General features: G+C 38.4%; 1 protein-coding gene across 2 annotated transcripts in view; it reads left to right on the plus strand.

The window, feature by feature from the left end:
- Astn1 (astrotactin 1) overlaps window positions 1-14,667 on the plus strand; it is a 289,853-nt gene that overhangs the window by 212,355 nt on the left and 62,831 nt on the right. For both annotated transcript variants that reach the window (XM_063239802.1, XM_063239803.1), the window contains exons 15-16: window positions 3,784-3,888; window positions 5,783-5,971. In XM_063239802.1, the coding sequence (XP_063095872.1) occupies window positions 3,784-3,888; window positions 5,783-5,971 (294 nt within the window). The remainder of the gene's footprint in view (window positions 1-3,783; window positions 3,889-5,782; window positions 5,972-14,667) is intronic.

Below are 14,667 nucleotides of genomic sequence, written 5' to 3' on the forward strand. Positions count from 1 at the left end.
GCAGGCCTCTTTGTTGTTACAGGTTGTATGAAAATAAACAAAGGCCAACAAAATGAGGACAGGCACAGGTTATTTATTCTGAGCTGTTATAGCATGGAACACAATGCTCATCACTTAAGATCTGGCAAAAAGTCAAAGCAGAACTGGGAAAGCTTTATTTGGAAGTCAGGAAAGGTTGGCATGGGGAAGCCGCAGGTGGGCTAATTGCCACTGACAGGAGATACATATTCGGCTTTCTCTGCTCTGTCCTAAACAGCAAGAACAAAAATTAGAGAAACTGTCAGTTATTAAGCAAGGTCTGGTTTTTAGATTCAACTGTTATAATGGTTATTGTTTGGCCTCATAGGCTGTGTGCCAGAAGCAGTGGTCTGGCACTCTGCAAGTCTGACTTGTAGACAGTGCCAGCTTAGTGTCCTGAGCTAGGGGCTGCAGACTGTGGGCAGAGTTTTATACATGTCTTGCTTTGCCCATTTGTGTAGGGTCTTTCATTTAACAAAAAGAAGGAAGTCCAGTGATTGACTAAGGAGGTGGAGGTGACTGCGGGTCAGACGCATAGGTCTGTTTGGTGCTATAGGCACTAAATCTATTTGAAGATTAGAGCCCCTGGGCTCTTTGAAATTTCTTAAGTCCCTTCAGAGGAAACACATTTCTGCCTTTAGAGCTTTGGGGTAAGATGTAGCTCTAGCGTTACAAATCAAACAAGATGAAACTAGTTTTCTTCTTTATTTCCTTTTCTTTCCTCCCTCTTCTCCCTCCTTCCCTCCTTGTCTTCATCCTCTGTTCCTTCCTTCCTCCTTTTCTCCTCCCTCCCTTCCTTTCCTGACTTGAAGCTTACAGATACCTGTGCAGTTATTTTTTTTTTCTCAAAATGGTAGAAAAACAAATAATGCTCTTTCTCAAGAAAACAGTCTGAGATGTATTGTTTGAAAAAATAAAGAACCATTTGGCAGAAATGTGTCTCAAAATAATAATAAAATAAAACACTAAACCCGACTGTGAGTCAAGGGTATACTGAGAAGGAATCATAAGACTCAGCTAGAAAATATATAGTCTAAAATATTCCTTTTTTTAACTAATGGAAATATTATCTGCAAGTAGGCACAGAAAAACGTTTCCCAAGCATTATCAGTTACATAACTGTTTCCTGACTGTGGTGAAACCCAGTGCATCCAGTGGAATTGTTGTTTATCAGCTGTGTAATGGAGTTCAGTTGTTTGACTCCTCCTAGGTAGATCTAGGGCACTGTCATTCTTTCCCTCATGCCTGTTCCTTTATGTTTTCTTTTTTCTTTTGTTCTGAACTGAAGCCTAAGAAGTTATAACAAAAGCATCAGTTAAGAGATGTGAAGTTTTCACAGTTTGGTGTGATAAAAGCAGAGAGGAGGATCAGGTGGAGGCTGATGACCACTCTGAGGCCATGCATGTGAAGAATGCTATATTTTTTTTCTCAGATCACATTTATGTCTTTAATTTTATTAGCATACCTATGAAGTGAGAAGAATGAATACCATTATCCTCCCTTTTCCAATATGAAAACCGAAACAAATGAGTTGCCTAGCCCAAAGTCAGACAGCTGGTGGGGATCGCAGCTTTGAAAAGGAAATGAGATAGCATCTCAGGGAAGTGGTTCACTTTATAGATGAAACAACTGGAAATCAAAAATGGATGCACCTTGAGATCGTAATGTTAAATGAAATAAATCAGGCACACAAGCTTAAATATCACATGGTTTCTCTTATACGAGGAACCCAAGTTATAAAGAGCAAAGAAAAAGATAACAGGAATTAGGGAGATGGGTCTTTCTCAAATGGGAAGGGAGCAAACCATGGAGGTGCCTGGTGCGAGGGGAGGGAAAGGGGGTGAACAAGGAAAGCAAGGTGTGCTTTGCACACACACTGACTCCACTCAAGGAATGCAAACATTATGTTCTGCACACGTGTGCTAAGATAATGATAAAAGCTATGCCCTGGCCGTGTATCCAGGGAGAGGGTGCTTGGGTTGTGAGATCAAGAGGTTATGGATATCAGAGTGACGCTATCTCAAACAGCTTTCTGCAGCAGTGCCCCTGGCTCCGGGACTCTGGCCTCCTCGTTTCTTCCTCATTTCTTCTTCTACTAAATAATTCAACTAAAAGGAACTTTGAGCCCTGAAAGCCTTTATTTATTGCACACATTATATTTAATAAATTGACTTTTTATAACAACAAAGCTGCTGATGTGCTGATATGGCTGGAGAGCGTTTCTGGATACCATACACGTTTAAATTCTAAGGATGTGCACCTTTAAGGTACACGACTGAAGTCTTAAACTTGCAAAGTTAGAATTTCGTCTGTGTGCTTTGAAGCTCATACACAGGTTAAAAGTCAAAGCATGTCGTAGCATGATTGTCATCACAAAGCTTACTGCTCTGGAAGAAGAATATTTAAAAGGAAACAAAGTACTGAGAACCTTCTTTTAGTTTTAGGTACTTTGTCTTTGATTACCTAAGATAAAATATAAGCAATTGATTCATTAAGCACTTTTCCTGACCTTTTTCCTTTTTTGCCTCACCAATAATTATTCCCATATGATTCACACAGAAATGAAAATTTGGTAATTACTCAACTAATTCGATCAAAGTTGACAAGCACCTAATTAGTCCTGCCTACGCGTCATTCAGTTTAGGGATTAAATTAGTTGATTTAAGTTAAAGGAGCTTGGGTTAAAGTGGCAGAATGCCATTGCATTTGTACACATACACACTACATGTTGTATATTTTATATATAAACAATATACAGCCATTATATTTGTGTATATAGGCATTCACAAATTCATGTGTATACATCAATAAGTTGCAAATGTACCAAACATTAGGCAAAGAAATGAAAGTTGGTTTCTTAAATTTAGAAGCCAATTTTAAAATTTCTTATGGCCTAATTGTTTTGTTTCCATAGCATTTTCTGTTTATAGTAAAGGCTGGAATTCAAAAAGGGTGACAGTCGTTCTCCAGGCACTTGAGAAAGAACAGCCCATTAATAACACCTGTAAAAGGCTCCAGGAAGTGTTTACTGAGAGCGGCCTGGATAACTAATTTAGCTTTTCATAGGCCTACTTGTCCCATCAGTAAAAGGGGCACGGTGCCTGTCATGTTCCCTGGCACAGAGATGACACTTGATATTTGGCCAACCCTGCCTTCTACAGTGATTTAGTCACCCTGACACTGTCCCTTCTGGTAAAGAAGAAATAAGCTTCAGAGTAATTAAAACTTAAATACCAAACATAAATCAGTTAAATGAGACAGAAAAATTAATGTTATCAGACAGCAAGCTGAGTCAATTACAGCAACTACTAAACAGAGTAGAAACTGGTGGGTTACAGAAAGCCTGAAGTTTAATATAAATTTATTAGGGGACATTATAGTAGCAGGAGTCAGAACCCTGGTCCTGTTCTCAGGCACATCTGGAATTTCATCCTGCCCTACCTGGTTTCTTAGGGACCTTGTAGATGAACACTCCCTTTGAGCCGCAGAATCCTTTCTTTTAAAATGCCAATAATAGCAATGCTCTCCGAAGGATAAAAAAGCTCAGGATATGCAAAGCACTTAGCAAAGTGCTTGGCACAAAGTAAATGTTCAATAAATGGTAGCTGCTGTTACTACTCTGAGTCTGGAAATTCTCTTCACCAGAGAAAACCTCATCATTTTCTCACAATTATAATCCTTAACCTGATTGAGTCAGGTCATGTTTTTGACTTAGGAATTATGACTCAATCTCATGCACTGACCCTGTGTCTATTCTCTCCCCAGGGATGGTGAACTTCAGCGAGGTATCTGGTTACCCCGTGCTGCAGCACTGGAAGGTGCAGTCTGTGATGTACCACATCAAACTCAATCAGGCAGCTGTCTCTCAGGGTGAGCACTGCAGCAGGAGCTCCCCAAGCCCTGCCAGGGCCTTAGAATTTGTCCCAAGGGAACATAGCACCTCTGGTCCCAGTGTTGAAGATGTAACTCACTCCAAGGGATATAGGACCTATTTACTCAGATTCACTCTTAGGGAAAATGGCACTTAAGGATAGGATCCTCTTCTATGCACAGATTGAATTTCAAGCATTGTCTCGGCTGTACAAGAGACAGAATGGGAAAGGCTGGAACCAGTAACATCTGTAGAAGGCACCAGGAGGTGTTTGTTGAGAGATGTGTGGACAATTGATTTATCTTCACTCTGATGTCATCTAGTGGGTGGGGAGAATTTTTCAAAAGCAGACTTTTCACAAATTGAGAGATTAAAACATTCAAAATGCAAAGAACATCATTTAGAGATTCCTTATAATGGCAGGAGGGAAAGGCAGCAAAAAAGGGGGAAGAAAAATCAGAAAATAGCAAACAGTTTAAGTTTCTTAAACAGTAAGTTTAATAAACATAAATTGAGATACAGAACAAGAGAATCATATCTATAATTAATAGTAATATAACTATAGAACACAGTAATATCTGCATAATAATGCATATATAGATACATATATACATAGAAATAAATATATGCATATTTTCTCTAGCATATTGAGGAATATTGAGTCCTAAACTTTTACTTAGGGTCTTGGGAGGCAAAATCTTAGAGTCAATGGGAGAAAGATAAATGAACGATGATAACCAGAGAGTTATGACAAAAATGAGACATATACACACAAAGGTTGAGTAGAGAAAGATGATGTATTAAAGATATAGAGCACATCTGTAGGACACAAAGGGACTCAAAACTTTTTGTCAGGATGAGGCCCACAGTAAGCATTTCTGTAGGTATAGTACGTCCAGAAAAAACCAAGCTATTCTTCATTCTCGAAAACATGGAGGTAGAAGCTCTGTACCTCTCACATGCTGAGATACGGGTGGATATCTATGTCTGTTGCCCCATATAATAATGTAGCAACAATCACATAATCAAGTAACAAGTGATGTGATTTTTACCACTGATGGTCTCCTGCTGGCGCTAGACACCACTTAGTCCTAGTAAGATCCACATACTTAGGTAGAAAAAAGGTTATAAAGAACTCTCCAGATACAGAAGTATCGGATCAGAGTTGGAAACTTTCCCATAGGCTCTCTGTCTTATGAGTACAGTTTCTCTTAAAGAAAAGCCAAGAGATTTCTTGCATTTCTTCCATTTGTCATTTCCTAATCCTCTTACCTTCGATTTTCTGAAATAAGATATAAACAATGTATTGATGACTTGTCTTAACTTTCTTTTTCCATCTACCCATTGCCCATTTCTGTGTCTAAAACCTGTAGCACTTTGCAAACTTTTGTAGTCATTACCCATTTTTAGAATATGTTTCTATTTCATGATCTTGAGTGTACACACACACTCCCACATCCGTACAACACAAGTTTCATGAAACAGCATTTCATCTTACACTGTGAAACATTCTCTGCTAGTGTTTGTGTGTCTAGTTTAGACTATGCTATTTTCTTTCTTTGAAAACTCTTACTTGCTATTATTTGAACTATGCTCTTATTTGAACTAAATTGATTTAACGTCATGAGCTGTGGTTAAGGGGGAAAACACATCTACTTATGGGGTAGGAGTGGAGCTTTGCCAGTATTCTGCTTAGTTTACACAGCTCGTGATACAACCAAATGATTTGAAAAGATCAGATTTGATCAGATAGAAACAGCCACCTGGTTTCCGTAGCCGGCTGTCCAGCTTCTCCGTGAGCCACACATTCACACTCACACCTGAACTGCCCGGGAGTCCATACAACTCAGATTGCGAGTCTTCACTTTATTCTTGGATGAAATTCCTCCATAGCTTTCAGCAACGCTCTTCACTCCCTGGATGGAGCTACATCACGTGCAGATTTCGTGGCCTTGTTGGATCAGTTTGGCAACCATTACATCCAGGAAGCTATCTATGGCTTTGAAGAATCCTGTTCTATCTGGTACCCAAATAAGCAAGTCCAGCGGCGACTCTGGATGGAATATGAAGATATCAGTAAAGGTGAGTGGTGTGACCAGCCCCAAATTCTACTCCCCATTCAGGTAACAGCTGCTTGTGTATAATCCACATGACCAAGCTTAAGGTGCCCATGTGAAAAAGAATGATTTTCCTTTAGTACTGTGTGCCTAACTGTAAAACTTCCAAGGCTTGATTGCCAAAATCAGGTCTCAACATGGAGCTGGAGAAATTTTAAGTGCAGGATGGCACTGAAATTACATGGCCAGCGTGTTAATTAACACATAGAGAATCCACTTTTTTTTAAACAAATGCTATTCATTCAATTATTGCAACAAAGTCAGAGTATTAGACCACTTATTTATGGATATGAAGGAAGAAGTGCTTCTGTCTCCTCTACAACTTCTTGCCTCCGACAACCCCAGCACATTGATTGTAACCTTATGTGGTAAATGCTATCTCACTTTGTCTGCTCTGTCTCAGTTTTCCTGCTGATCTCTGCCATAAGGAAGTTTCTGTTGGCCTATGTTTACACAGCTCTGCAGAAGAGACTCGCAGACAACAACAAATTAATATTTGTTCCAAGTAAATATTAAGAAATTAGAATTTTAAAATCCTTATACAACTTCTGATACAGAAGGTACAGAAGACTACTGACCAATAGATTTGTGGTCTGTTATACCATTGCTGCTTCCCAGTGCCATTCATGTAACTTCCCCTGAGGCTAAATGTACCGCTTTCTGATGAGGCCGAGTTACATTATGTGTGATTTGCTATGGAACTAGTGATGAATTAGCAAAATGAAATTCCAGAAATGAATCATCTTAAGACTCGATATCAAAGGCTCCTCTGAGACAATGGACACTCTACTATCAGTTGTGTTTCTAAGGGGGGAAATATGCCTTAGTAACTGAGATACTTTTGGTTTTGGGAGCCCCGTACAATTTCTTGCTGTGCCTTGCTCAAGAGGTAGCGAAGCATGATAGCCTCTTTCCTGGTTGAGCCCTTTCTCCCAGGAACAGAACTTGTGTTTCTAGGCTAAAGTTGCAGCAGGCATTTCTACCCAAGCCTGATTTTTCTGAATTCAAAGGCATAATCGTGGGCTTCTGGCATCCTTCAGACTTCATGATCTTAATCTTGTTCTGATTCCAGTTTGCAAGACAGCAGCATAACTTAAGTAAACGTCGATAAAACCAGCTTCAGATGGTGAAGCTTTCTCACATTTTCATGCCAGAGCCTGTGCTGAACCAAAACACTGAATCTTCCACTATTTCTGTTTACAGGTGGTTCAGGGATTGCTAGGACCTAGAATTGTTGGGAAAGGAAAGCCTTACATCACTCAGAGCTCCTGGGTCTCTGCCTTGCTTTCTGCTAAATTTTGCTATATCTCTGGGGTCAAGAAAAGTGGAGCATAGTATCAAAATGATGCGCAAATTTTCTGCATGGGATCCATGTCAGTGGTACTGACATGATGCCTTATTTCCTTTCATCTCAAGCCTTTCTTGTCACTTTGGGACAGTTTGCCACAATCCCACCACTGACTTAACTTTTTAGAGACATGATTCATATCACTTTTTGCCTGTTATTGATCTTAAAAAGACACAGGTATGTTTACTTTGGTTGTCTCTGACTGATGAAAACTCAGAGATGGATGTCTATTGTCCGTATTTACCATTCCCTATCCCTGAGCCTTACCTCTAGGTAAGAAGATGTATCTCTTTTGTTGTTTGGCTCAAAAATGTTTGAAATATTTTCCTCCACTCTAAACACTAATTTAATTTTATTCCAAACCCTGGATAAGTGTATGCTACTGATTAAAAATGATAAGCTCTTAAGACAAAGGAAGTTATGCTATTTTCCATTCTGAGAGTTCTGGTTCAGAATGGGACTTTGTACCCTTAGGTGACAAGTGTCCTGGGAGGGCTATATCTGTCATGATATGCAAGCGACACTTCTTCCAGTAGAATTTCTTCAATTATATTTTCTTTACAGCTTTCACTTTAAAATCCTTCTAATGTGAGGAATGTTTTCGATTTTTTAAGGTACTTCTGTACCCATGACCAGTTACCTGAAACTGCTCAGAGATCGAATAGGAAAAAAGGTTTACCATGGTGAAATGAAATGGAAAAGCCACAAAACTTAAAAGATTGGAAACAGAATAAGCCAAAAGATTTTATTGCATTCAATTACTGACCTAGACTTCGTATTATTGACCTCTGTCATCCCCCACCTGATAGCTTATGGAAGTTTATTCATACACTTTTAAATGAGAAATATTCTCAGGGCAGACATTGGAGATAGAGAGTAGCCTCACCTGTGTTAGTCAATTTTCTGTTATTGTAAGAAAGACCTGAGATAATCAACTACAAAAGAGGAAAGTTTTATTTTGGCTTATGGTTCTGAAAATTTCAGTCAGTGGTTGATTGGCCCCTTTGCTCTTGAGCCCCTGGCAAGGCAGCGTATCATTTCAGGGTCATGTGGTAGAGCAAAACTGCTTACCTTGCAGTAGTTGGGAAGCAAAGAGAAAAGATGGGACTGGGGTCCAAGTATCTTCTTCAAGGACACACCCCCATGACTGGAAGCCCTCTGCTTAGCTCCACCTCACAAAGGCTCCATCTCCTCCCCATAGCATCATGGGTTGGGAACCAAGCTAATTCATCAGCTTTTGGGTGATACTTTTCCAAACCACACCATCTTCTTCCTACAGTATCTTAAAGTTCTCAAGGGTAAGTTCCATGCCTGTTCAACTTTAAATTCCTGTAGTTTAACACAGAAACAAACACATGATAAGCACTCAGCAGTCATTTGCTGCTGTTGCTCCTGTCGTCAGTGATGGTGGCTGTACCTATGGTAAAAGTCTTCTGGAGTGGTGATGTCTTTTTTGCTTTCGTTGTGGACACATAATATGCTTTAGTTATGCTTGACAGAAATTTAGCATTGGATGTGTTTGACCAGATCCCCAAAAGGCAGCCTTCTATTCCATAGGCGTTTATTTGTCCAAACAATACTATGTAGTAGTTCAGAGTTTAGTAACACCTGTCTCTGGATAACCCTGATGGAAGACAGTGGGAAATGTATTTGCATTTTTAGTGATCTAAAATTAGCATTAATTGCTTTTACAAATCCAATAATTTATTAGAAAAGAGATTTTCCAACCTCCTCCATGTCCATGTCTGAATTTACTTCTCTCTTCTCTCATCATCCTTTGCCCCCACACCTCAGAAAATATGCAGTTCATTCTCCTGAGGACTCCTTCTGTGTTGGGGCACTGTTCCCATCCACCTGCTTCACCTTGGCCCTCTTAGTCTCCTCTTTTTAAATTTTTAGAGACTGTTTGGGCACTGAATTATTTCTTCCCCCAAAAAACAACTGTCTTCCACAAATTATTTTGTCTTCTAAAAATCATATTCTCATAAACATGTGACCTTTTTAAAACCCATTGTTTCATTCTCTTGCATTACCACAGACTTTCTTTTTATATGATTTTTATTAGTACATGTTAGTAATTCAGATCAATGGATTTCATTTGGGCATGCGTATAATATACTTTAATCATTTCACCTCCCAGAACCCTACTTGTCTTGACTTCCTACCTAGTTTTACATTTTTAACCACTGTTCTTTACCACTGACTTCCTTTTGAATTTTTTTTAATTTTTATCTGTACATGTTTGAGTACATAATGGTCAGATTCCTCATGGGGAGTTTGCACATGTACATAATCCATATTAATTCTTTTTACACCCTCTTCCTCTTGCTCCCTTCTCACCTCCATCTCTTGGTCCCCTTCCCACTGGCAAAATATCTGTCTCTGTATTCTATCACTTATCTTTTATTTTCTCTTTAGTTCATGTCTGGTTACTTTTTTCTTATTGCTGAACCAAAATACTTGATATCCAAAATGAAGGAGGAAAAGGTTTATTTAGCTCTCAATTAGTGGAGGTTTCAGTCCATAATCAGATGGCTCCAAGGCAAGGTGGCATGGCAGAGGGAAAGCAGTTCATGATGGCAGAAGACAGCAAAAACAAGAGCAAAAGGGAAAGGGCACAGAGAGAAGACTCTTTCTATCCTTATATATTGTATATAGGCCACACCCACTTGGGTACAGCACTACCACCAGTAATTCTAGCATTGAACCACGGAGTCATTCACAGACTCTAGAAGTCCACCTCTATGACTGCATGAGAAGTCATAGACATCTCATGTGGGAAGACATCTAAATACAAACCACAATTCATTTTTACTTGGTGTTTGTCATCTAAGAGAAACCATACCGTATTTAACTTGTGCATCCAACTTTTTTCACTTAACATTATGATCTAAAAGTGCATCTGCTTTACTACAAATGACACAAATTGTAGTTTATACATCTTTACTTCCTGAACTTCACTTCACTCTTCCAATTATTGCCTTCAACTACTTCTGCAGAAACAACACTAGAGAAGAAAATCAAGAGTTTATTGATTATAGGATAACTGGTATCTATTTGGGGAGCATTTTGCCTTTCTTAACAGAATGATTACTTCCTCTTAACCAGTCCTTCCCCTTAAAGATATCCTCTTCCTTTAATATCCTTAATGCTTTTTGTTCATAATCTCTTCATAAATCTTTGGCCTTTTTCATTTATTTTGTCCTTATTCCTCCAAAACAAATTATTCATAGAAAGGGATTCAGAGCTTTCATTGTTAATGTTTCTTTCTACTTTACTGTTGTTGGGACTTCTTTCTATATCTACTTCAACCTGCATGTATAATGCCCTCCTTCCCTCACTAACCCAAAGCTTCTTTGCCCTTGAGTGGTGAAGATTTTTACCTGGATAATCTGTAGACACCTTGATAATCAATATTTCATTTCTTTCCTTTGAATCCACAAATAGATTTATAAACTCCATTGATGGTTTAAAATGTTAAAGGAAGAGTGCCTCCTGATGCTGCTCTCCATCCTTCACACACGATCACATCGAAGTCTTACCTTTTTAAATACTGAAATAATTCCTCAACAGGTGTCTCCCCCCAATCTCTTTCTTTGACTGTGTGTTTATAACATCAAATGATTCAGATTGGGGAGAAAGGAGGAGCAATAGAGAGATTGGCCAATGAAATAACATTACAGTCAGATAAAAATAAATTCTGGTATACTATGCTACAGTAGTGTGACTCTAGTGAACAATAGTGAATAATATATCCTAAAATAGCTATAAGTGACAATTTTAAATGTATTTACCATGAAGAAATGATACAATTTAAGACGATGGATATGCTAATCACCTTGACTTGATTATTATGCAATGTATACATGAATCAAAATACCACATTGTACTTTATAAATATGTACAGTTATTATATGCCAATTAAAATAGATTCTTCATATATCTCCTCTGCTTCTGCTTCCTGTCACTCTATTTGATTCTGCAATTCACCATCTGCTACCTTTTTAAAATGCAGTTTAATGGCATCACTCCTCAGCTTGAAGCCCTCACTCAGTCCTTACCACCTTCCCAGCATGAGCAGCAGGGAAGACCTCGCTCCCTGTATCAGTTTCTTGTGGGCGCTGTAACAAATTACCACAAATTTCCTGACTCAAAACAAAATGAGCACATTCTTTTTAATCCTGGAGGCTGGAAATTCCAATTCATTTTCACTGGATCAATGTCAGCAGAGCTAATTCCTTCTAGAAACTCTCCCTGGGCTACAGCTCTCCAGGATTCAGATTCTGCCTGATGTGTGAAAGGGGATCAAGCTTCTTTGCAGATCTGAGATTTCAAGTTTTTGATTTTCACCATTGCGAGCCTTGTCTGCCATCTTACCTGCTTTCTGTCATCACTTTTCTGTTCTGAAGGAGCTAGATTGATTGTTAACACTCCCACAAAGTTATCCTTGATGCTACAGGATTTTGGCTGCCCATCTACAGTTCTTTATAAGGATTCTTTTTCAGCTCTCTTTGCATCTCTCTGTATTGTGATTTCTCTATAAGACTATCTTTCATAGTATTAGTCTCCACAGTACTTAATGTTTCTTTGATTTTTTTAATTTCAAAAGTTTATATAAATATTCAAAATGCATGACATATTATAAGTGGAAAATAAATCTTCTTCCTTCTCTTAGTTCTCCGTAATCCACTTTCACTCCACAGAAGCAACCAGAGAGTGATTGTCTATCAGCTTATCATTTATCCACCTGGAGATATTTTGTTTCTAGCAAGTTGCAGAACATTAGGGTCTGATCTTTAAAAATTACATATACAAGTGTTTATGTGTACGCATATATATGCATATATACAAATATACAAGTATATATAATATTTAACTTTCTATATCAACACATGCATATATAATGTATATATATACAGAAATATGAATGTATAATCTTAAAATAACTTCATTTCTATATAAGAGCAAATTATCTGTTGGTTCCCAGATTACAGGGAGGGATGAAGGACTTTTACTATTTTCTGCTGAAAACTTCCATATTACTTTTCCCACGACAAGTGTGAGCCACATTTATAATAAAGCTCTTTTAGAAGATTAAAATATATTTTCTGAAAAGTTTATATTATCTTGAACAAAGACGTAAAGTTAATCTGAAAAAGCATGACATACAATTATCTCTACAGAAAACTGAGCTTTGGGCAGAAGTCTGAGAGACGTACAAAGCAGAATGCCCACATCTTACTGATCTTTGAGTCTTCGTCCGTGGCATAGTACTTCACGTGTAAGCAGCCTCCATAGTTCTTTTTCTTTATTTCAGAAGAAGCCTGTGAAGAGTTACAGAACTGTAGAGCTCAGAGAAAAGATCAAGGAAAAGTGAACTTTCCTCAGATTAGACTTATAAGGGTTTAGTTTTAATCCTTCACCTGATTCACTAAGCACAGCGCATCATCTGTCTCCTGTTTTTTTCATACTCCATTCAGAACTGGATTTCCTTAGATCTTTCTTCCCTTCTTTTCTTTTCCTATATCACTTTAATTGTTGTTTTGGGTGTGACCTTGGCAATGCTTTTTCTTGCCATTTCTTTTGAGGCATATCTGCAGGTCATCAGGGTTGCTGGACTTCAATAAGCAAGGCTTTCCTTTCCGCTGCAACTTCGAGAGTGCAGTCGGCATTTTTTCTATTCGATTGCCTCAGTTTCATGGCGAAAACTTCTTCTGCCTCCAAGATACAATTGAAGGTTTCTTTGAAAAGTGACCTCTGGGTCCAGTCATCATCCAGATTAGAGTCAAAAGAGGGGGAAAACCACGAACCGAGTGTTGTATTTCTATCACACAGGACTCACGTATGTTTTCCATGTTGCACCACTTTGTTTCTGGTGTGGATATAGCTCAGGACAGACTCAACTGGTCCCTCTCCCGACAGACTGAACGGACTTCTGCTTAGCAGAAACAAAACTGATAACTGAATCAGCAATCAGCCTCTGATCCCAGCCTGTGAATGCTGGTCAGCCAAGACCTGCCTGGTTTGCGACTTGGTACAATTCCTAGGCTTACTTGCAAAACCGTATCACATGGCTTAAAAAGAGAATAAAATTGAAGAAATCCAATGAAGAGTAATGATTTAAATTTATATAGTGTCTTATGTTTTACAGCTCTTGGCTTGTAACCCAGTTTTCAATAATATTTCTACACACATTTATGACAACAAAATTAACTCTCAAGTAGCAAAGCGATTGTGGCACTCAGCTGTTTTTTTCTAAGTATAATTTATTCATTCAGCAAATGTTTGCTGAATGTTTGCTACATGCAAAGCCCTATAGTGAAGAGACAGGGAATTTAGAGAATTCAGCTGTCTGTGGCATTAATAGACACGAAGACCTGAGAAATGGGCCACCAAAGACAAGCCTGGCAGTATGGATATGATAGGCATTCTCTGTAAGTGACATGTGTGAGGATTTAACTTGAGTCTTAAGTCCCTAGGCTCTAACCAGGTTCAGAATGAACTGCATCTGTAGGTTGAAAGAGGAAGTTACTAAGAATAATATACCAAATTGCTACCTTTTTTTTTTTTTTTGAGCACTTAACTTTGACCAGGTAATCTTGCTAAGCAAGTTACATCACTTCTCATTTAATCTTCTGGCATCCATTAAGTCTTACTCTTCACATTTTATAGCTAGGAAAATAAAGTCTCAGAAAGCTTCAACAATTTTCACATGGTCACAGTACAAGTAAGTAGCAGAGTTAGGGTTTTAAAAAATGCTTTTGCTTACTGACATACACTATCAGTGGTTTCTTGTTGTGCTGTTGATAAGCACACAAGAGTTCAAGGTGGGATCAATCAATAACTGAAACCAGGACACTGGTCTAAGCTGAACCCAACAGGGAGCAGATGTCAGCTCCAGTTAGACCTCATGGTAAGTAAGTCCACTGCCATTTGCCTTGAATTTTCTGGTGTTTTTTGTTTGTTTGTTTGTTTGTTTTTTCTGTTGTGGTTTTTTGTTTTGGGTTTTTTTTTTTTTTGCCATGATCCAGGATGATAACATGGTTGTTGGAGTAGTATTTGTTTCCTCATCCAGTGGTTTTGCCCAAAATTTCATATGCATGTGTATTACATACACTTTCATTAAAATGGAGATTCTTACTTAGTGAAGTTTAAGTGAGATCTGAGATTCCATATTTCTAGAGAACTCCCAGTTAATACCTTAGCTGTTGGTTCTAGGAACACATTCCAGATACTCTTCTCAAAGATAGACAGGTTAGGATTCTCTCATGCTCCCTTTTCATACTATCTAGTGAATTCCACACGGGAGCCAT

The sequence above is a fragment of the Cavia porcellus genome, unplaced genomic scaffold, assembly GCF_034190915.1.
Source record: "Cavia porcellus strain 051 isolate PalLab524CR breed Dunkin Hartley unplaced genomic scaffold, mCavPor4.1 scaffold_29, whole genome shotgun sequence".
Taxonomy (NCBI): domain Eukaryota; kingdom Metazoa; phylum Chordata; class Mammalia; order Rodentia; family Caviidae; genus Cavia; species Cavia porcellus.